The sequence below is a fragment of the Battus philenor genome, unplaced genomic scaffold (genome assembly GCF_028537555.1).
Source record: "Battus philenor isolate CCGP_79_NKW_IND1 unplaced genomic scaffold, ilBatPhil1.0.hap1 SCAF_29, whole genome shotgun sequence".
Classification (NCBI taxonomy): Eukaryota; Metazoa; Arthropoda; class Insecta; order Lepidoptera; family Papilionidae; genus Battus; species Battus philenor.
This window is the reverse complement of record NW_027181692.1, coordinates 4,829,461-4,854,171: the sequence shown is the minus strand read 5'-3', so window position 1 is coordinate 4,854,171 and position 24,711 is coordinate 4,829,461. Positions and strand designations below refer to the sequence as shown.

General features: G+C 35.6%; 1 protein-coding gene across 1 annotated transcript; it reads right to left on the bottom strand.

Moving 5' to 3' along the window:
• Positions 1-1,152: 1,152 nt before the first annotated feature.
• LOC137926122 (modular serine protease-like) lies at positions 1,153-23,567 on the bottom strand. The gene is made up of 13 exons (XM_068769650.1): positions 23,542-23,567; positions 17,950-18,021; positions 16,723-16,839; positions 16,046-16,177; positions 14,785-14,965; positions 13,339-13,442; positions 11,976-12,187; positions 10,931-11,140; positions 8,805-8,963; positions 6,211-6,335; positions 4,797-4,973; positions 2,665-2,824; positions 1,153-1,409 (listed from the first exon to the last, which is right to left on the bottom strand). Exons 1-13 carry the CDS (start codon positions 23,565-23,567, stop codon positions 1,201-1,203), a joined length of 1,884 nt encoding a protein of 627 aa, XP_068625751.1. The 3' UTR covers positions 1,153-1,200.
• Between the last annotated feature and the right edge of the window lie 1,144 nt (positions 23,568-24,711).

The window sequence follows — 24,711 nt, the reverse complement described above, 5'->3', positions numbered from 1 at the left end:
TCAGAATTGTAAAAAAATAGTAGTTTAATAAAAAAAATCTTTTATGCTGTAAAGGATTTGAAAATAATAAAGGATGTGAATAAATTGCTTTTCAGCATTTACTAAAAAACTACCCGAGTTTGTTGTACTCATCTGAGATCAAAGCGTATTTGGAACCCTTAACACTGAGTAGAAAATATGTCATTGTAGAGGACTTCAATCTGATGTTATTTTGTACCAAATTATGTTCTGGTATTCTCTCACAAGTATCTGCTATACCTGATCCTGGTTGGATTATAATTTGAATATATGAATAAAAACAATATAACGAATCTAGCTGAAATTCTAGATCGGTTCTTAGAACTTATTACTATAAAGAAGTTTAGGTTAAGTGTATATAGCTGTAAACTACAACGAACAAAGAGTAATAATCCGTTTTTAACCTTTCTTGTATAAAAACTTAAGACAATGACGATAGATGGCGCTGGTAGACGATTACCTCGTTTCACTGAAGTACAGTGATATATAAATCTGTAATAAAAATTATTATTGTATAAGAAACAAAAATGTAAAATAAAAATAAAAAATAAAAAGCTATTGAAAATGTAAAAAGCAAGGGAAGAATGATAGATGATCAGAGGGAAAGAGAAAGACAGACGAATTGTGGCATGAAAGATTAGAACAGAAAGAAAGATTATGTGAAGAATGAAAGAAAAGAGAATGAAAATAAAATAACTAAGTGAAAAAATTTAATGCTTGTAAAGTCCCTATCCCAACATAAATAGGGGTACGCGAGGCCCCCAATAGCGGGGGTCATTTAAAAAAAAAAAAAAAAAAAAGAAGTACAGTGATCGTAATGATTTTAATCGACCTGACCGATTAGCAGCGGCCTGCATCCCAGGGTCTTACAAAAACCTTAACAAGATCGGTTCAGCTTTTGGAGGTATTTTATCACACATTGGTCCTGTACTGAGACCTCCTCGGTAAACTGTTCTGCGCCAAACTGGCCTACTCTCTGTTCTTCAACTTCAACTTACAAATCTCCTGACCTATGTTCGATACTTTCATTCTTTTCTGAGCGACAGTGAGCTTACCTTTAAGACATGATCAGATTTTATATGAGTTTTAATGTTATATAGAACATATAGTTTAAATAAAAATGAGTTTTTTTAATCAAATCTTTATTAAAACCAGACTATTCGTTTTTTGAATTCTTTGTATTCAAAATTCCTCTTGGAGGTAGTCTCTGATGAACTGCGCCTGAACAGAGACTTTGGTGAAGGTGGTGACGGAGAGCGAGTTGCACAACTCCTCGGTCTCCGAAGTCGGAGATGTAGAGACCACGCCGCGAAGGTAGTAGCGGACTACCCCGGACTCTTTGGAGGGGAAGGCTAGTCCACCGCCGCTGTCTCCCTTGCACAGCGCCGTGCCTGATCATGGAAAATATAATGCAAGTGTTGATGATATGATTAATTTTTAAATACTCAAAACAGAAATAAAACAGTGTGATGCTGTAAAGGGCATAGTAAAGTCCTGGACAACAGCTTGAAATATTATACAGTGCAAACATAACTAACTTAACACGTTCACTGCGGGCCCAATTTTGAAGAACTTTCAGCTGGTGCGGCTGAGGTCGAATCAGCCTCAAGCTGAACTTCCTAGTAGTGCGGTTGAGGCCTTTTCTGCCTCATGTTTCAATCATTTTTTACAATATTGAGTCAATGCTTCGCAGACATAAAGAAAGCTGTATTTGTTTTTGTCATACCTCATACGGTTGAGTGTAAACAGCCGCCGCACTAGAGAGAAAACACAAGTTTTACGCGCCGCACCAGTGCAAAGTCTACCATGAGGCTGAATCGGCCTCAAGCCGCAGTGAACGTGTTAATGAGATACACTATAGTTTTACTGAAAACACTGAATAGTGCCTTTAGTACGCGTGCGGCCTGACAGGGAACGTTGCGTTCGTTCAGTCCGTCGTCAACACCCGCTGCGCTCATGCTCTTTTTATCTCTATCTATATTTAGAAACTTTTGCTTTAGGCGGCACCGATAGATGCCGCTAGCAGTCGATTGACTCACGCTACTTTTAAGTCGAGTAGTCACATAAACAATATCTTTACTGACTTAACAATAAGTTAAATTCAAGTTCACGGACTCATCTGTGTCGTAAACTCAGGTTCGATAGTGTAAAAGCCCCAAGGACTAACAGCAATAACATACTCAAACAGCAACGACCACCACCTAATCTTCCATATTTTTGTTAGAAATTATGCATAGTTACTTTTAAGAAGAGCTTTTATATAAATACTAGCTGATCCCGCAAACGTTGTTTTGCAAAAAAAATACTTTTAATTTTTAATTTAAAAATAAGGGTTGATCGTAGAGGGGTGAAAATTTAGGGTTGTATGTATTTTTGTATGTTGTATCATAAAAAAATAAACACAAAAAATTTCGTCAAAAAAATAAAATAAAAATTTTAAGGGTGAACAACCCTTATCACTTAGGGGTATGAAAAATAGATAGTAGCCGATTCTCAGACCTACTAAATACGCATATAAAATTTGGTAAAAATCGGTCAAGCCGTTTCAGAGGAGTTCAAGTTCGAACACCGTGACACGAGAATTTTATATATTAGATTTATTTAACTCTACTTGTAGTTGTATAGTGAAATAAATTGTGACAATACCGTTGAAGTATCCCGCACAGAACTTGTTAGAGGTGATGTGAGCCTTGAAGTCGAGCGGCACGTTTTCCCAGCACACCTGAAACTCTATCACGGGCAGCTCCACAACTTTCAGCACTTCAGAGTATCGGCCCGCTGTGTCTTCCATTCCCCAACCTGCAACCTTTGAGACACAGATTGTGTAAACTGAAATACAATCCTGCTCTTAGAAAGAGAAGTACAAATAAAGACAGTGATTATGTGAATCTCATATAACTCAGTCTCAGACCTTAAAAAAACTGAAATGCGATTCCGGTGCCTTCCTGATATTACAATGAGGAGGTATAAGGAACTATAAACTTGAATTATACTTGATTCTGCTTGTAATATTATTTAAAAAAAAAAACATGTATATATATATATATATATATATATATATATATATATATATATGTGTGTCTGTGTGTATATTGTGCCTAACTATGATCATATTTGTTAAGGCCCTCATTTTTGGGGACTTCTACAATGGTAAAGCGTCCCTGATTTACCATATTCTATAACTCTTACATATTATATTAATTTCTCCTTTTTTTTCTTCACGATATTTTGCATTCCTCTTACATTTCCTTTCGTATTTAGCCTACTTTATATTAACAACTGTAGCTATATACATATTTCGTATTCCTACAGTTGCATCCAGCGATTTATAAACTTATCTCTCGATAAGAGGATAAAATATTATTATAAATTACCCAGGGGAGGAGAAACAACTAGGTTCGTAGTGTTCTTCATGATTTTATAATTTTAGAAAAGCTGACAGAATAATAATAAATAATTTATTTTTATTCTGTCAGCAGTTTATTATTTTATCAATGTTTATATAGAGAAACATGCTTCGTATTAGCATCTTGCTAACAGGAGACAGTAGAATATTTATGGCATGAAACAATAAACTGCCATTACTTTTTATTCTTTAGTAAATGACGAGTTTATTGGCAGATTCTTCGCTAAAAAATCATCATTCTGGACCTGTCAGTAGTATTTCTATAAATACATATTTAAACAAGTTCTATCAATGTCTTGACTTTAAGGTGCTTAGAAAAGCAATTACAAATAGTAAATATATGTTTCATTGTTTCAATTATTTGAAATTAAGTAGGCTACAAGTTTGTTTATAAGGTTTCACATAAGGTTGTGTATATTAATACATGGAAACATTAATACATGAAAAATAAATAAAACATAAATACGACCGTGGATCGACTGGCGAAACTTGGGCGCTCAGAAGAAAGATGCGAGTCTTTTCATCTCACATTTGTTTCTTAACGATACATGGTTTACACCATATTTGACATTTAGAAACATGAGAGTACAGTACAGTTTAAGAGTACAGTTTAAGATCAATACGGTGTCGTTAACTTATTCAACGAGAATTAAAAATAATTAACACATTTTGCTTCTCGATGCTAAGCTAATAAAATTTATATATACGAACCTAACTAAAAAGAAACTTAAATCCGGATTCATTAAAATAAGGTTTACGTAACCAATACTGTACGAGGCGTCTAGAAGGACATCGGGCTTGCAGGCATTGGGGGTGAAAGCCTTCCACGCCCGCGCAATATTAACCCGAAAAGTGCAAAAACGCGAAGTGGTTTTGTGTTACTGTGGTACAGGATGGATGCCTCTGTACTGTGGGGTACCTCGCAGGTCCGAAGAAGGTAGACGTACCACTAAAGAAGTGTTAGTGGGTATCACGCATAATTTTATCTCTCCCCTAGACGGCAGGATATTTTAGGTACATCCAGAAGATTTCCCCCCGAAAATTAGAGGTATACAGGAAGAACCATTTTCAGTAACCAGCAGTGGTGTAGTGGCAAAATAAAAATAAATAAAATGTACCTTAGATTAAGAAGTTGATGGAAGAAAGGCGAGGAAAGAAAGAAGGTATAAATGAGCAAAACGAAAGATATTGTGAAGGACAAAAGTAAAGAATGAAAGATATTGTGACGCGTGTAAGAGAGTGATAAATAAAGAAAAGAGTGAAAAAATTATTGAACAATAAAGTCCCTGATCCAAAAAAGTTAGGGGTACGTGAGGCCCCCAATAGTGGGAGCCATAAAAAAACCAGCAGTGGTGTTATAGCGTAAACTCACCTTTCCCAAATTGCCGGCATGCAGTTGGAACTCATCGAACTCTGGTTGGAAGTCGAGACAGACCGGGCGTATATATGCCGTGTATTCAAACGGGTGGTCAACCACAAGCAGCGCCAAATCATCTTGGTAATTGTTCTCGAAATGTTTGTACGTTTCCGGAATATAGAGTTCGGAGACCTGGAAATTACGGCAAAGTTAAAATAACAACTAATTTATATATATGTAGGCACATCCGGAAAATATATTGCCAGTCTTTAAGAGAATCATCAAGAATTCTATTATCAAGTGGTGTTTAAAGCTGTCCGAAAAGCTAGTAGGGGGTTGCTATTCTGGCGCGCTTCGGAGAATGTTCCTAATGTGATTATTTGCCAAAAAAAAATTACTTAAATTCCAATTATTAACTAAATTATAACATTAACGGCAGTGCACAATAGTATTTTATTTGTGCGAATGAGAATTGACAGAGCTAGGAGCAGTAAATAGGGCCGCGAAGAGCCTAAATATATATTGTTTTGTAATAGATTCAGGCGTTATTTTGCGTAAGTCCATCCTAAATAAAAAAGGAACAATATATAGCTACTTCCGCACATGCAGTAGTAGTTATGCAATAAAGTGCACCTCCCGCCAGCCCGCTGATAAATGCGCAATGCGAATTACACAACTACCACCGCTAAATCACTCAACACGTGTTTCACCCCTCCACGGGGCATCTTCGGGAGTAATGTTACACCGATTAGTGCCAAACGCAGAGTCTGTGTTTATTAGCGGGCTGGCGGGCGGTGCACTTAATTGCACGACTACTACTGCATGTGCGGAAGTAGCTATATATTGGTCCTTTTTTACTTATATAATTTTAATTTTGTGTTTGACTTGATTTGTTTGTGAATATTGTAAAAACTGCATCGAAATATACACGAAATTTCGTTAACTCATCTTATGAGGTAAGGTCGTTATAATCAACCGAGGGAATATTATTTAAAACTAAACTGCGAGTCATAAAGAGAGCTACCCTCGGAATTTCTCTACGAGATTGAATCAAGCATGAGGAAATCCGTAGCTAAACAAAAGTAATCGACGTAATCCAGTGAATTGGCAAACTGAATCGCGCAGAACGAATGACACTTGGGGCATTAAGGTTCTGCAGTCGAGACCACAGACCGGCAAGCACAGCTAAGGATGTTCACTCACAAGGCGGACACGGGTGCATGGGCCGCTTGCAGCCGATCTTATTACAAATCTATGGAGGCATATATTCAGCTGTCGACGCTCTGCGTCTGAAATGCTGATAATGATAATGAAACTAAGAAGTTGTTAGCGGCCAAAAGCGCTATCGTCAAGTGTTTTGCCATATAAGATATAAAAATATGTAACACCGTGTATCTTAAAAAATAAATATGAAGTATAAATGACTCACATCTCTCTTCTGGGCACCTGAATCTCTCCTATCGTTCCACGATCGGTAGATCTTGCCGACAGCCACTGCGAAATTCTTCGCCGACATTTTCGCGGCTTTGTTCGCATCATAGAAGCAATGTGCGGCTGGTTAACAATAATCACAATTTATATTCATTTATTTTTATTTAACATTACCAAAGGAATACATCACTAAAAGTCGTCAAGATGAGTCTACCATCTGTTCAAAGGTGAAGAACTGAACAAAGAAGAAGGAGCAAAAGAAACTCAGCAAGTCTTTATATTATATCAATAACAAAGAATTAAATATTGTAAAGGTGATGGTTGACGTTTTTAAAATAAACAAAACCGGTATAAAGTGTGGTATATATGCCAAGTCCCGAAAATAGAGATGTTCGACTATGCATTCAAAGAGGGAGTTAGTGAGAATGAAACAATGATTGCGTGATGTAAAATACTACTGGCGCCATCTAGATACGAATAGGGACAACAGCGTTCTTGGACTTCGAGTACCATCTAGATCTTACTAAAACCTTATCCGTTGTATAAGTGTACTCCCGATGACGACAATTCAGCGTTGTTTTTCGAGTTATAAGATTAAGATCTACGATCAGTGATAAAAAGTAACTATTTGGTAAGTTATTTGGATAATGATTTCTTCAACGATTTGGAAGCGTAGTTTGGACTGAGCGAAAGTATACTTTGTGTTAAAGTAGGGTGACCATGTAATTTACGAATAAAGGACTCCTTGTGAACCAGTGGTGTTTCATTTCGAGTCAGTACCCACAGTATGTAACAATATGTACCCATAGTATATAACTATAGTGTAAAGTATCCAAATCGTTATTTTGAATTTAATGCTTATTTTTATAAAATCCCATAGCGTAGGAATATTATCGCAGAGTCCCGACTGTCGCGCCGTACCTGTTTGCAAATTCGTCGTACGAATCTCGTACCTTGGGGCACGCTGAACCTATAGTACCGTAGTTGGAAGCACTTTGTTACTAAAGAATTGGTCCACGAGATATTCCAGCATGCTGAACTTTATTTACAATATGACAACTGCTGTGTCATGCCCCAATAATTACTTCTTCAAACTTGTTATCTACAGTTCATGAAATATATTTTACTATTACAAATTACATTTTCACAATACTTTAGATATCATACCACATGGATATCAACCCGATACGGAAAAGAATGCATATAAATAAAAACTTTGAATTTGGTGAAGTTCCATTCGAACCGTCTATTACAATATGTTCCATCACTATAAAAAAACACCAGTCCAAATCGACCCGATATTTTCATATGCTCATTACTCACTTTCCATGAAGCAGATTCTGGAGCGAAGCTAGAGTTAAGTAGATACATTTTCGAATATCCTAACGATATAGAAAGAAATATAGCAAAACGCATACTTGCAAATACAATGAGTTTATTACAATATGTCCCATCACTATAAAAAATACAACAGTCCAAATCGACCCAATATTTTCATTTGCTCATTACTCACTTTCTATGAAGCACATCCTGGAGCAAATCTAGAGTTAAGTAGATACATTTTCGAATATCCTAACGATATAGAAAGAAATATAGCAAAACGTATACCCGCAAATGCATTGAGTTTTATATGTATAGTGGTCGCAGCCTAAAAAAGGCTGCCACGCATAACCTGAAAGCTTATTGAAAGCATATTTGGACCGCCACCGCATTAGATGAAAATGTTTTATTTTATTGGCGCAATACAGGTGTTAATTGACATTATAAAAATGTCAGTGTTGACTACATCCGTAAGTATCCTACCACACACCGACTCGGAATGCTGATCTTATAGGAGCCGGTAAGAAACTAAACAGCTTCTCTTTTTTAATAAAATTAAAAATATTGAATCAATAGATTACGTTTCAAATATTTTGATCAACTAAAAATACTGGAATAATATATCATTTATTTAATTATGTATTTAAAAATAACACAAGAAAAGGCCTAGATCTCTTGTGAAACTTTATTACGTATATATACACTCAAACCCTGAAAGATATTTTAAATATACAAAAATCCATGTCATAACTTTGTTATTGAATCTAAGGTTCGGTGATGTTCAGCTCCATTAGTCTTTACAGGTTATGGTGCTCCCTTACCGTAAACAGGGGCTTCGGAGTCGCGGGAGTTTAGGGTGGGGGCCCTAAACTAGACTCTGAGGCGGACGATGGTTCGACGTGGTCTCGAACGATCGTGATAGCACCACGAGGGTTTCGGGGGTAGCGTATACACGTATACCCCGGGACGGGCTATCGAAAAAATAGCACGGCGCGAGGGAAGACCGCGTGGCGATCCCTGACCGGGAGATACAGCGGTCCCCCGTATAGCGCAGAGCGCGATCACCGGGGGGCGTTTTAGTAGGTAGAATTCCCACATACCCTTGTCCTTCCACCAGAGGCGGGGAATCTTGAACGTCCGAAAGATTTCTCCCACCGAAACAAAAAAAAAAAGCCTTTACTACGATCTGCTCCGCCTCTGTCCGGGTATGCGAATGGAATCTAGAATCGTGTCCTAGTGTACGTGAAATAACAAGAGGGAATTTTACCTTACCTGATATAACAGTACTCCTTCTAATCAAGGAACCCCCGCAGATCTGCTGCGTAGACCATCCTTTCCTGTAGATGCCGGCGTGCCAGGATAACTCGCCGCGTTCAGCTTCGCGCCCGCCTACCACCAGCTGTTGACCCTTAGAGACCACTGTGCCACACTCTAGAACCATAAAACACAGGATCGGTAAACACAATGTGGGACATCCGCAAAAGCACCTGCACAAAGCGGAAGACACTGCTGTTTCTTATCGATCATTGGAAATCTATGGGGAAGCCTATGTTCATCTGTAATCTACCTCCGGTTGAAATGATGATATTGTAAGTACGGTTGAGATGATGATTATAGGTACTCCTAATAAGAATTGGTTATTGTCCTAGGAAATTCCTAGTTTACCACACTACATTATCAGAACATTAAGATATGTAGTTTTATATATATACTTCTAGGCACCAATATGTTTAGCTTCACGCTCAGAAGAAATTAAGGCAAAACCATAATATCCCAATTTACTAAAAAGTATCATAATTGTGACTTGCTCTTCTTCCGTGTCGGTATATGAAGACTACATCTGATGTTGTATAGCGCATGACACTCATTTAACCCTTAATTAGGCGCATGGGGTCAGGGCCGCTTAAAATTCAAAAAATAATGGCTTACAGTCTTCAGAGCGTACTAACGCTCTTTCTAGCTTCCTCATTTCCCTCGGGGTACGCAAATTAGTAGCATCCAGAACATTAACTCTTGCACACACATCGCTGTCCTTTAGAGAGCTGACCCCATGCGCCCAGTTACGTTCCATTTTTTGGCAAAGGTAAGTTTTAACTTTTGTGATTTTTTTTGTGTTTATATTAGTATATTGTTTACTGTTTATCTTTGTATGTGTGTATTTTGATACGGTATGATTTCTTTATGTATTTTTGGGTTGTTTTCTATGCTTTTTCTTTTTTTTTGAATTGAAATGCCTAACGACAAACAAATATTGCAATGGCTGGATGAAGTGCTTGATGAAGAGCAAGATGTTGCTGGTTCGGATTCGCAAGACGAAACTTTAAACGATGCTGTCATTGATAGTGCTCATAATTCAGAAAGCGAAATTGAGGAGTCTGAACATATCCAAGACATCCCTGTATCGACGGAAGATAATTATTTTTTATCTCGACATACTCAGAGAAATGGCCCGAAAGTGAAATGGTGTAAAGTACCACCATCGAACGCAGTAAGGACCCGAGCACAAAATATTATTTTACATTTACCTGGAGTATAAACATATCTGGAATCAACCCATTTGTCATACACAAAGCGAATACTGAGAAGACTTTGACATATACAAGACGGATTTTCTTGAAGAAAATAGCTGCGGCACATGAGGAAGATCACCAAAAACGTCGCATACAACTACGTGCTGTACCAGCGACAACAAAAAGACGGCTCCATGAAGTTTATAAAGTGAACAAGGCGGTTTATCAATCGACAGCTAAGCGCGGGCGCTGTTCATCATGTCCTAGAAAGGACGACAAAAAAGTGCCACCAAAATGTTTCAAGTGTCGTAAATTTATTTGTCAGCAACACTCAAGGATTTACTGCGTCGGATGCAGAACAGAAGATTCCGCTGATGAGGCTGAATAAACTTTATTTCTTAAGTTGATCTTGGCTATGCCAAAAAAATTAGTTTAAAAAGAGGTTTACTGTTTTTGTTTTTTTTTAATATTTTTAATGTCATAGTAAGCAGTTGTTTCTTAAAGTTAAGTATATTAAAGTACTTTATTAATTACTAAAGAAATCCATTAAGTTTTATTCCTTTTTGATACTCTTTTCTCAATATTTTTTTGGGGTCATTTAAGACCCCATGCGCCTAATTGAGTGATTTTCTGAATGCGCCTAATTAAGGGTTAAGGGTTTCGGAAATGAAATATTTACGAACATCACCACCAATTGGGGGAAAGACAGTTTTTTTTTATTTCCAGAAATAAAAAAATTACAAGAGATATACTCAGGATTACGTGGAATTCATACCAAACTTCTCTTAGTTATTTTCCTAGATACTTTGGTAAGAACCCTGGATTTCCTGGACAACTTAATGATGCAAAGAACATGTTCTTGTAATCTTCACGCAAATCTTTAGTTACCTGGGGCACAACTGACGAGTCTTTCCCACTGTCCATCCACGCACTTGGCGGTGAGCTGCAGGTCCTTCATGCGGAAGTGCTCTCGGCAGCTGGGCTCCGCCGTGGTGCCCTCCACCTCGTACTGGCGACAGGGCCTAGTGCTGCGAGTGCCGTTCTTGGTGAAAGTGCACTGGTACGTCACTGTCGGGTTCTCCGGCATCATGCATTGTTCTGTTTGTTACAAGAATTTCATCTTATGTATAAAACAGCAATGTTAAACGGTTTTTTGATATCCATATTGTGGTGGTTGTGGAAAAATATGTACCTAGTCCGCCATATTGGAACGGCGTCCATCTTGAATTTCAAATTTTGACATAATCATCGTATTTTACTAGTGTAGCCCTTTCATTTGATACCCATATTGAGGAGGTTAAGGAAAAATATGTAATCCGCCATTTTGTATCGGCGGCCATCTTAGATTTATAATGTTATTGATTTTATTATATTGTATTGTCATCTAAATTAACCGTGTGTACCAAATTCAGATCAATCTGACAACGGGAAGGTGTAAACAAATTCCGTACGGGTTGAACTAAATAAAACCGTTTAAAAATGGTGTTAATATTAATTGAATTTTGACCAATTCGTAGTCATCAATATATTTCGCCGCGGAGAACTCCCATGTCTCACCGCATCCGCCCGACCGTCGGTTTTACAAAGCCGTACGTCATGTTACTCGTATATTACCATTGCTTTTGTACTGTCCAAATATGATCACATTTAAAACCTAAACAAGATATGATTGAGTTTCAGACATAGTATAAGTATAGATTATAGCAACAACATAAAACCAGAAAAGAGTATCAGTCCATACAAATCTCAGTTTATTACGTTTGCGCCTTCTCATTCCTATATATGAAATATATATGTTTTATAATGCGTAGTGCCGCCTATAGAAAATACATAACAAAATTATTATTAATAGAGTAATTTATACGATATTCTTAACTTAAAGTACTGCTGGTGTATCTAAATATATAAATAAATAAAGCGAAGATATACTCACGGAAACAGCGCGGTGGCGGTGCAGACCATAGGCCGTCAACACAATATAAACTTCCAGAAGTTTCCAGAGCATATCCTTTGTCGCAGGTCACTTCTAGTATTGGCTTATATACAACTTGTCCAGGGACGGCGTCTTTCATGCCGACCACGGTATATTTGCCATGTTCTGGGTACTCCGGAAGCTTACACTTGCTTATTGTCGTTATAACGTTTCTGTAAAATCATCATAATCGTCATTACAATAGAACCTGATTAAAAGGGACCTGCTTCCCACGTCTTCCAAGGATCTTAACAGTGTCGTCTGGTCCGTGGTCTTTAATCCAGAACCTATAAGATCCGCTGCCACTTCGAATTGCTAATCCACTGTGTTAACTCGGTTACTTCATTAATCTAGGATTACCTCATTCTTGATTTAATCTCGAAGGAAGAAGTAAGAAAGTCTCGAATGAAAAATTTCGACATTTATAGCTCGTTGGATAAAGGTGTGATTGTCAATACGGCCCAAGGAGTACTTACAAGATTTCAGTGCTAAAAGTCATGACTAATTACAAAGATTGTTTGCAAATCTTTTCGTTTTAAGGCAGTGAGGGATATTGAACTGTTATTGAAGATGGTATTGAAGATGTTAGATAAAGTATGAAATAGCAATCGTAATATACTAGAACAATGATTTTTTTTTCGCAATTCTTCGGAGAGGCGTCAAGGAAGTTTTTTCAAGGCCGACTACGAACCAGAGCAAAATTCATCAATGCCGGACGAGGATGCACCGACCCCGAAAGGTATTAAAAGACGCCCTCCAAAAAGACCAAGGTCACACACAAGGTGACAAGACAAGCCCAAGCAAGAGGGCGCACCGAACAGCAACTACCAGGAGGTAGTTGCAAGAAGAACAACAAGACACCGACGCCGACATCGAAGGAGAAAAGCAGCAGCAGCAACACAGCAAGTCTAGCAGCGCGCCGAAGCGCCGGAAGGCGGCGAATAGTATGTAGTAGAAGGAAGGAATTTTTTATTAGCTTTTTTATTAGATCTTCGACCCGCAGGCCCTGAGATCGACGAAGTTGTAAGAGCCCCACAAGACTAACAACTAGAACAACATCCGGAATACAGAATGATTTTGTATTCCGGGTGTTCATTTCGTTTTGTTAAGCAATAGTCTTTTTAAGTGAAGTAAAAATTATTTTCGTAATTATTAACAAAGACATCACACAGGCTACGCATGAAGACGCAGAAGTGACGAGTTTCTGCGGTTCCACACCCAAAATACAAACAGAATACAAAAGAAAAAAATAATTTTACAGTCTAAGTCCTCAAATCAGGTGTAAAAGTTAACTGTCAAATATAATTAAACATATGCAACTCACTTTTCAGTAGTTGAGGTGGTTGTGGGCTTAGGTCTAACCACAAGTGGACCAGGTCTACCGCACAATTCAGCGGACTCATCTGAACTGTCCGCGCAATCCATTTTCTAGTAAAAACAATCAACAATGCTCATGTATACATTTCGTTTTCAAAGAAGAATTAATATATACATAAAATCGTGTATATCAAAAACAATTATGTTTCCACAATTACGTATATTTTAAAAACGCAAAACTTAATAAAGTATTTATTTTACTATGGTGAGGAATGAGTTTCGAAGCTTTTACAATTATCTCTATTACCTTTTTACATTGTATATTTTTAAATTTATCCATTGCATAAAGTTTGTCTTTACAGCATTTGCATTCATAAGAAATAAAATTGTTGCTGGTGTTGTCTGTTGCTACTTAGGAATTTTAAAAATATAGAGTCGTTGTGTTGTGCACTAATCGGTGTAACATAACCTCTGAAGATGCCCTTGGAGGGGTGAAACACGTGTTGAGTGGTTTTACGGTGGCAGTTGTGTAATTCGCATTGTTTGCCAGCGGGCTGGCGGGTGGTGCAGCTTGTTGCACGACTACCACTGCATATGCGGAAGTGGCTAAATATTGGTACTTTTCTTATTTAAAAGATAGTTATTCTCTGACATAAAATCAATTTAATTTAATAAAGTTCGATTATATCTAAAAATTTAAATCGGTTATTTTATTTAAAGTTTATTCTTATTTTCAGCATTTACTATGCCGTCGGTCCTCCTGGTATGTCCTATATCCTGCTACCGGCTCGTGTTTGCCACTTGAGAGCCATTCGGCCCCAACACCATCAGTTGCACGAGCGATGTACCCCACCCACGACCACTTCACACCAGTAATTCTTCGAGCAGAGCTGAACTCTTTGGTTTTTGGATCTTCTCATTTGTGATTCGATTTCGGAGCGAAGAAAAAATTAATATCGCTAAATTAAATTCACGCCTCTGAATTTGCTTTCCCTATATCCTATATATCTGTTTTTGAACTAATAGAGTCCCACATCTCATATATGGTATCTATATTATTTTATTTATTTATTTATTTTTTTTATTTGTTCATTTGTTTTTTCATTGTTTGATTATAAATCATTATATGTTCTCATTGAGATAGTTATAAGGTAACAACTGTAACTAATTTTATATTTCTAAGCTTCTAATTTTGTACTTCCTTACTGCCTTTTGTTACTGTCTATCTCTAATAAAGTAAATAAATAAATATATGTCCCATATATTATGGAAGTAGACACCTTAGAAAAATAAAAAACCATACTAATAATAAACAGGCACATATATATTAATTATTCAGAACGGAATGTTATCCGTGTAAGTGTGGTTTTGTGTTTATATAATATAAGTAGAAAAAAAGTTATAAACATATTTTTAGTTGTTAAAGACACATTTGTACTTATAAATTACTTACACCATCACAATCAGCTCCTTGGTCAGCGCAGGCACCGTATGCGCATTGGAACAGATGAGGCAAGCAGGTCATGGAGCCACAGGACCTGACCGTCTCGTCAGACCCGTCGCTGCAGTCCGCAACACCGTCACATCTCTTGGCGGCTAGAATTCTCTCACCGTTGTCACATTTGTACTGATTACTGGAAGAGAAACGGTACAATGAAAACATGGAGGTAAAATTAACATAACTGAAGAACATGGGAAACTGATATAGGAATACCCGTAGGTTGTTTTAATTAACGATATAATCCTATAAAGATTACGGGAACAGATGTATGAATGAATTGGATAATGATTTCTAATTACGTGGAGTATAGAATACAACAAATACATGAAGTTGCCTTGTATAGTTGTGGCCCCGCAAGTTTAATAGGTGGAAAACGTACTCGTATGTAAAACAAAAAAGGCCTAGGTTATTCAGGTGTATTGGTACTTTCGTCAACAATTTAACGACGAGGTCACAACACTATTGACGAAACAACGTAAAAAAGGAAAAATGAAGGACCTATGAATTATTCTAGAACAGGGATGAGCAACACGCCACCTGTTACATATATATATATATATATTATTGTGGCTCACCAAGCATTTCCAAAATTGTATTTATTCCATCGACTTTTTCCCGTCAATAAGCTCGTAGTGTTATATCAATTGGAAGTCATTGACATGCAGAATAACATAGATTAAAAAATTTACTTTCCATGGTAAACACCTAAATTTTTAAAAAAAACTTATAGCTCTGAGACATTTCTGCTTTTCGCGAAAAATGACGTCTCCGTTAGGAATGCTTCAAAATTATTTTCTACTTTTAAATTAATCAAAATTGACCACCGTCAAAGACTGAGGAACGTGTAATCACCTAATCAATTGAAGCTAATATTAATTACTTTAAATTGAAAAAATAGTCCCGAATTTCTGATAAGTATTTTTATTTTTCTGTTCTTGTGCTGGGTTGTTTTTATTTTCCATTAACATAAATGTACGTATAAATCATTCATTTTTTTTTAATTTTACAATTTAAAGTTTTGTACATTATTAATAAATGTTACTTCATGTGTGGCCCGTAAAATTTTTTTCAAATTTAAATTGGACCATTGATTGAAAAGGTTGCGAACCCCTGTTCTAGTTAATGTACAATAAGGATTACATATCAAATTCAAACCTCACCTCACCAAATCGATGTCCTAGGAGGAAAGTTGGTGATAATTGTATATACTCACTTGTAATCTTCAGAGGGTCGGCAGAGAGGGCTCAGTTCATCAGACGAATCTGCACAGTCTACCACGCCGTCACATAAAGCCGTACCCCTGACGCATGCCCCGTAAGTGCAGCGGAAGAGGTTCGATGGACACCTGGATGGAAAAACCAGAGTATAATAAGACCACGTATGACTTGTCATGAATTCATTCATATCAGCCATTAGACGCTGCCTGTAAGGCAGAGACCACACTGGGCGATGAATGGCGAAAATGTGTGAAACTTGATTTGTTAAAACATTAATAGGTTGATATTATAATTTACTATATATTATTTACTTTTAAAAAGAGCTACTGTTAAGGTTCTGGCCGGCTCTTCTCAGCAGATCAACATTCAGAGCCAGTGATAGCTTACTGTTTATAATGTTAAAATAATTGACGATTCAACAGTGCATGTTAATGCCTACTTTAATAAAGACATTTTCATTTTTTTTATTCAACTGAGTTATCAGTTTTGCGCGGTGAAAAAGTTTAGTTTTTTATTCTTACAACATTTTTAAATTGTAGGACTTATATCAACATTTACCTTATTTTATATCACGCATATTTCTTCGCACGATTTTTCGCATGCTTTTCTAGGAAACATATGAATAATGTAAACAAAGAGGTGAGTGTATATCGTATTAACATGTTGTCTTTACCTCATCTTCCTACAGAGGGCGTGCGTCTCGTCGCTGCCATCCGGACAGTTAGGTTTGCCGTCGCATATGCTGTCCACGCTTATACAGTTACCATCGCGACATTGCCATTGTTCTGTTCTGAAATAAAGCATATTTTAATGCAAAATAGGTCTGGTATATTTTACGAGTATGTTCTCCTAAAACAGACGTTAACATTGACGAAGTAAATAGGTCTAAGAAAGAGCTTTTTTCATGTAAAGATAAGACTTTCTTAATGACTGGGAAGTGGATATATAGAATGGCATTTCGATATAAGAGATGTGTTTTAAATCACTTCGTCCATATTGAACACATAGATAGTTATAGCAGTAACTTTTCTTGCGTTAACTTCCGAAGTGGTATTTATTTTAGCTTTAGTAGTTTTACCGAAAGAGGCATCGGTCCAAACAAGATAATTTCCGCTTAGTCACCATGGAATCTTAATGGTAAACGCGTTTCCAGTAAGTCGAGATTAGTATCTTTGTAATGGACAAATATTGATTTTTGTTGGTGTTTATAGGATCTCCGGTTTTTTGGAGACAGAGCGTTAGGGGCACGCCTCAAAACTCTTTGCAGTTATTAAGAGAGTGCTCATTCGGAGAGGCGTCAAGAAAGTACTTCCAAGACGCCGTACACCATCCGAACCATCTGGTGGCCCAAGCGGCCGACTACGAACTAGAACAAAACTCATCAACAGTAAAGCGTAAGCCACGCCACAATTACCGTACCAAGACGCACCGATCCCGAGAGGGATCAAAAACGCCTCCCAAAAAACCAGGGAGGGTACCCAAACAAGTCATGCACAAAGTGACTCGACACGTCCAAGCAAAGAGGGCCAATCGAAAAGAAGCTACTAAGAAGATGACCTGGAGAAGCAGCGGCGGAGACAACGACAACGCACCGAGGACTACGAAGCACGCAGACGTGCCAAGAGACGCCATTAGTTTTTAATTTTAAGTTATGGTTAGGGAATAAGTTTATTAACTCGTTGGTCTTCTACTGGCCAATCCTGTATTCGATGGAATTGTAACAGGCTTGCAAGGCTAACAAAAGGCTTCAACGGTTCTAAATAAAGAAAGAACTGACATGATGGTAATGATGATTCACGAGAAGAATACTAGAAGAGCTCAATTTGATAGTAACTACAATCAGATTGAACTCCTCTGTATTGGCGTACAACTTAAAGCAAATACATCTAGTGTTACTTACGGGCATTTATTGCTTGGAGAAATGGTCTGTCGTTTCAATCTTCTCAACTCTGCAAACGTATCCGACGTATTTCTGCTGGCATAAATATAACATATGTTTTAATTTTATTTATTTATTAAAAATATTTTTATTCAAGTAAGCGTTTACACGAAGACTTGAATCATCAATCATTTTAACCCTTAATAACCTAAAGTTTCAATTTTGATACCAATCTTTTAAACCGAATGTCCGCATTACTATTAATTTTTTTTATAGGTTAGCTGTACGTATTTTACTGTTGTAAAATATTCTATCCAACGAAATTAAAAAAAAAACCTATTATTCCCTTCATCTAGACCCTTAGGCAAACACAGTAATATTAAAAAATCACTTTCGTAAATCAGGCTACTAAGAGTTAATATTATAAGTAGTCAGCTACTCACGAGTCGGATTGTTAATCTGTTGAAAAGAGTCCAACAGAAACCCAACAGTAGCTCTTTTTAAATGAAATTTAACAATGTTTGATATATACATTATAATATCAATCATATAAATATCAAACCAAACATTTCTATCAACTAAAAACTCTTGAATGCTATAACAAAATTTATTTAATAATACCCCTAACATCGATTACTAAAACTCTATTAGATTCGCATAAACTTAAACCCATGAAAGATTAGTTAACTTTTATTTCAGATTAAATTTCATTGTTAGAAATTTATATTTATTTCTTATATTTACCATGTATCTGTCACTAATTTACGTGATTATTTAAATATAGGGAAGCAGCTGTTAGGTTACCAATTTTTTTAAACATATCTTCCAAGGAATCTCTGGCAAATCTAGTATAATAGTCCACACAGCTCTTTTTAGTAAAATAAATATATAATTAAATTCTGCGATTCTGCCCGTTGATAAAATACCGTAAGACTGCTATGAAAATACACCAATACCTCGCTTTGCATCGTTTCGTTTTGCGTTTTTTTCAAAGTCGCGTCACTGCTTAATTACTATTTTCACTGTGCGTCGTCAGATATTTGAGGTTGCGTTGTTTTGAGTCTTTAATTGATTTTAAAATTTTCTTTTTTTCCAAAAGATGGCAACACTTTTTTCTAATTGCGCCATGCCATCAAAACTCAGTGATTCCCTTTTTAACTAAAAATCAACGCAATTTTAATACAGTTTTATTTTCACTTTGTTTTGCTAATTTTGAAGTTCAGTTTCAATTACGTAGTGTGTTGTGCTTTTTTTAATAGAGAATAATAAATTTATATAAATTTTAACGTGTTGTTTCTGGTTACAAAAAAGGTATATATTTTTCAAATTTATTTATTAGCAGAGTTATATTATTTTGGTTTTTTTAATGTTTACTTTGTCCAATTTTCTTTTTAAAAAGTTGTATTTTTGTAACCCTGGAACCTATCTTCGATCTTTACATGGTTTGCTATAGAAAATCTTAATTCACTTTGCGGCGTTTTAATTTGCGTCGTGTTTTTTTGGAACGTAACCACGACGCAAAGTGAGGTATTAGCGTAACTAAAATATTCAAGTCAAGCCGTATTAATTTCCCTTAATTGTCTTACGTTTTAGTTACAAGAACGGCAAAGTCGAGTTTGCCTGCGATTGTATACAGATAGAGGCTGTTAGAGCTTTTTATCTTAACACTATGCCAAAGAAATTTGTTACGATAAGAGGATATTTTCCAATTAACATAGTATAAAGTAAAATATATGATATTAGTAGTATGTAAAGTAAATTTAAAATTCCTCTTTTTGTTTTATACTAGCCAAATCCCTAAAGTCTGGTAATAATGCCAGGTCTCGAAGGAAAACGTCGTCTTTGCATTCATGAAAGAAACCTATAAAGACGAAACATTTCTACTACGTGAATATTGACACCTATGATCAGTAAACACAGTGTAAAAATATGATGTGGTTTTAATGAATTCATTAGAAACGTTTTTAATTAAAAAGTGAAAAAATTAACACGTAAAAAATAGTATAAATATACCTCAAAGTGGATCCATAGGCGAAGCTCACGGCAAAAGTCAGCGCAACTGAAATTTAATCAAGAGTTTTATATTAGTCCACTGAAAGTATTTAGAACTGGCTAGTTGCCATCTTGAGGTACATGTTATCCACAGCTTCATTGCAGAAAAGGCTTCAACAAGCGCTGAGAACGTGACAATTAATTTGAAAAATCTCTTTGAAAGCTTAAAAATGACAAATGAGCTTTGAAATTTCTTTATGAACATCCGTCTATGGAACAAAGTCTTATTTTTAAAATACAAATTGCTAACGGCACTGCTGCGTGTTAGTCTGAATTGAAGGAGCTTTTAAAAACTGCCAAAGAAGAGAAAAATCTTCAAACCATTTAGCTTTAAGATAATACATCAAAATGTTCAAAAACTTCAATTAAATAGTTTATTTTTTTATGTACTTTTTTTTTTATTTTATCACTTAGGAACGTATCGCCTATAATCCCATATTAACTAGCATTCCGTATTCACGGTTTCTAAATTCGAGGCATATTTATGGAACATACACCCCGCGAATAAACAGCATTTACTGTACCAATGACAGTTTACCATTATTATAATAAAAAACCCCATAGACATAAAAAACAAGTCTTCGTCAACAACTGTCTTCGACGTATTCTCGGTATACACTGGCTTCAACGTAAATCTTTGGAAACGCTGCGGTGAGATGCCGATTGATCAAGCAGATCAAGAGCCGCAAGTGGAACTGGATAGGCCACATGCTTCGAAGGGACCCTGATCACATACCGAGGCAAGCCCTATAGTGGAATCCTCAAGGAAAACGAAGACGTGGCCGCCCAAAGCAAACCTGGCGGCGGACGATCACTGCAGAAGTGAAGGCAGTTGGAATGATATGGAGCGAAGTAAAGCGCGAAGGTCAAGGCTGCTGGGGATGGCGACGTATTGTGGACGCTCTCTGGTCTATCTTGGAGATATAGGAATATATGATGATGATGAGTTTGAATGAGGGTCCAAAATGTTAAACATATTTTTAATTTACGCTGAATAAGTCACGATGCCATCTTGTCTTCATCTTCATCATCTTGACTATTCAACATTATTTAATTTTTTCACATATTTTTTTATTTTCATTATCGTCTTTCATACATCGTATGATCTTTCGTTCTTTTCATTCTTGCTACAATTCTTCTGTCTTTCCCTTTCGCTGTGTAACGCCTTTCATACATCCCTCATTACTCTCTTACATTTTTATTATTTTATTTCTATATAGGATTGATACAAGTGATTGGTTATAGATATAAAACCTTTAAAGAGATAATTTGATATGCTCTTAATTAATATATGGTAGAAGAATTAATGGTTTCTGTGATAATATATAAGTCAATGATAATATTGTAAGAAAAATTGTTTGTCAATGTTCAGATAACTACATATTTAAATTTATTATTGATTACTATATCTCCCTGCAAATTTTAACTGCCGGAAGTCACTGGCCTGTTGCATTCTAAAAGAAAAAGTAAATTAATATGATATATTTCAGAGTGATCACATTATTTAGTATGATTGGAAACAGGTGTAAAATGTTTAAAATTTTTTGCTGACTAATTATCTGTACATTTACTTCTTTTTTTACACCTATCACTGATCAACCTGTATATAGTGTATTTGTACAAAATCATTAATGACCTGGTCAAATTAGAGGTTCCCCGACTTAGTAACCAATTAAGTTATAGAAAATGTTTGGTTGACATTTTTCCGAAAACGTATATGCCTGCCTACATTTTCATCTCTATATACTTTGTTCATTTAATAAAAGAATAAGATAAATGAAGATGATAAATAAAAGTTTTAAAAATTCTAAATTTAAAAGTATAAGAATTTAATAATATATTCATTTTGTTTTACATAAGATTGTATCCCGGGAATCGAACCACGTGACCTGTTATTGTAATTCTAGACCAGAGTTCCCCAAACTTTTTTGTGTCGTAGACCCCTTGCCATGTTTTTCCGTATTGGTTAGACACCCTACTTACCTGATATTGATTTCCTGTAAATTTCTAACTGTAATTAAGTTTAGTGTTAAAAAACTTAAAGTAAATACACATGTCAATTTAATAATCCTAAAACTAACACAATTTTATAAACATATACAATAATTTTTTTATTTCATAGGTACTTTTATAAATAATGTAAATGTTTTGATATTAAAAGATAGTATGATGTAAGTAAATAGATACTATCAGTGTATGTGTTAAGATCCACTATCGTGGACCCCCGTTTTCATTTCATGGACCCCCAAATTTTTTTCGCTGACGTAGACCCCTTGCAGGTTGTCATAGACCCCTAGGGGTCGATATAGACCACTTTGGGAATCACTGGTCTAGACTATCTCTGCTCGTATATATCTAATATTTATTAACCTTTTATAATTTTAATAAATGTAATATATATTATTAATCAATAAAATATATAACACGTAACACTTAGTTTAAAAAAATTACCAGAACATAGGAACAAATTCTTCCACGGCCCAAAGAAACCCATCGCGGCACACAATATTTACTTTTGTGAGTTATTGATTTATATAAAGTACGCATTACACTACTGTTCAAATTGACACATTTACGTACTGAGAGATACTGCACAGTGAACTACTATACAATAATATGCACGTAAACGATTGCGGTTAAATAAATTACTTTATTATTCATAATTTAATTTGATTTTTAATTACCTTTAGTTATTGTGTTGCGGTCTATTTTTGATTCACTTTACAGATTGCTATATTTAGGGTGGAATTGTATTTGATGTGTTCATGTTATTACAGCGAATAAAACTGTGCGGTATCTCTTTTATTATTATTCTGGATTAAAATTTGTGCATTTTCTTACCCAAATTCAAATTATTAATCAGGGTTACATTATCTGTGGCTCGCCGAAAAAAAAATTAAATTTAAATTGGTCCGTTGATTAAAAAGGTTTAATACCCATGGTTTATATCCGATCCCGAACAACAATATCAAGGTTCGCATTCGAATATAGAAAAGAAATGTATAACATTGTTTCTTAGAAATATTAAGTTTTGTTAATTGTAAACATATTTAAGTCGATTTATTTATTACTTACTTAGCTAATATGTATTTAATTATAATTTAATAGTGATGACGGTGTAACAAAGTTCCAGTTACTGTGTGATATTGCATGTATAAAGCAAATACAGGATGATTCGTTACAGGTGTAAAAGCTTTAAAGGTTTGAACGGTGGTGTTCTTGTGCTTGATTAATGGTAATGGTATACCTTGCCAAGTTTTTCTTTTTTTCATTTATATTTTATTGATAATTAGATAGTAATTAAAAAAACATTCGTCTTTTTGAATTTTGTTGTTGTTGTTAAATGAATGCCTCACCTTTTTACATTATTAAAAAACACAAAAAAGTAACTGATATTACGTGATTTAAATAGGTATTATGAGTCTTTATATATTCTCCAATTTATTATATATTATATAGTCTTAAAATTATTTACGAAAACTAGAAGTTGTTTACTTATAATTCTTAGTGAAATCAATCTTATTTATTTATTATTATATATTGCCACCAAATCCCACTAACATCGGTACCAAACACTCGTCCGTCATGTTTGCTTGGGCTGTGAGATTTGAATGTCAATGAATTCTTGGTCCATCCTTTATTAAATAATACTAATTGGAATTTTTACTTCATCATCATTATCATTTTAGCCGCAAAGCCTTGACTACTGAATACAAGCTTCCGCCATGTATTTGTAATGAGACCGTTTGAAAGTGGCCTGTGTCAAGCGACCTTAGCATGGTCATCAATCCATCTTGGTAGATATCCTACACTGCGCTCCTTTTTGTTTTAGTTTAGTTATTCTTCTAGTTCAATACTTTTATTATAAAAAATATATACATAAATATCAAATATGTATATTTTCAAAATTAAAACAAAAAATTTCATTAACTATTTTATATTATTCCTAAAACAAAATTTCAATATATATATATATATATATATATATATATATATATATATATATATATATTAAATTCTTTCTACGGGTGTCTGCGATGTGGAAAGCGCGTGATAAAATCAAAAGTAAATTAATTTTCTATATATGTATATATTAAAGGGACTTGAAAGTCGCTTTCTTAAGTTAAATTCACATGACTACTTCTAACAAGTTTTTATTTCTAATCAGCAATATTATATTTATTACCTTCGTTATCAACAACCTTTTGCCATCTAGTATACGACGTCTTCCAAATACGTAATGAGCTACCAAATGACAATCAAATATCGACATGCGAAGAAACTACATTACTATCCGGTCCCCCTAATATTATGCGTACAAAATTTAATCTAAAAAAAAGACAAATTTAATCTAAATCTGGACGTATTAACGTAAATTGTAAACTAACGTCTGTTCACAAAGAGTACTTCTCGCTACTCCCCACGTACCTCAGCAAAGGCCAAGAGACATCCCAAGACGTATTCCTCACGCCCATCACAGGTTTTCCACAGAACACGGATCACGCCACACCCGCTGCAGACACTCACAACACTACAAGAAGAAGCGGTGATAGCACAGCACCAGCAACCACTGCACCCGCGACACTCCGCATAGGATATCGCGTTTTTCATAATAAAAACAAACTCTACTCACCAACTCCCGTTTATAGGGGGCAGCTACCCGCTCCGTAATGGTTACGGTGTTCATGGAAACAGCGTGGGCCGACCGAGGTTGGATCTAGATCCATCCTT

Bases quoted from the DNA above. Each gene is read 5' to 3' on its own strand.
- LOC137926122 (XM_068769650.1), bottom strand. From the start codon at position 23,567: ATGACGGACGAGTGTTTGGTACCGAT. The intron at 8,964-10,930 runs GTAACTAAAGAT...TTATGGTTCTAG, and splicing joins ACTCGTCAGTTGTGCCCCAG to AGTGTGGCACAGTGGTCTCT. The intron at 4,974-6,210 runs GTGAGTCATTTA...CGTAATTTCCAG, and splicing joins CAGGTGCCCAGAAGAGAGAT to GTCTCCGAACTCTATATTCC.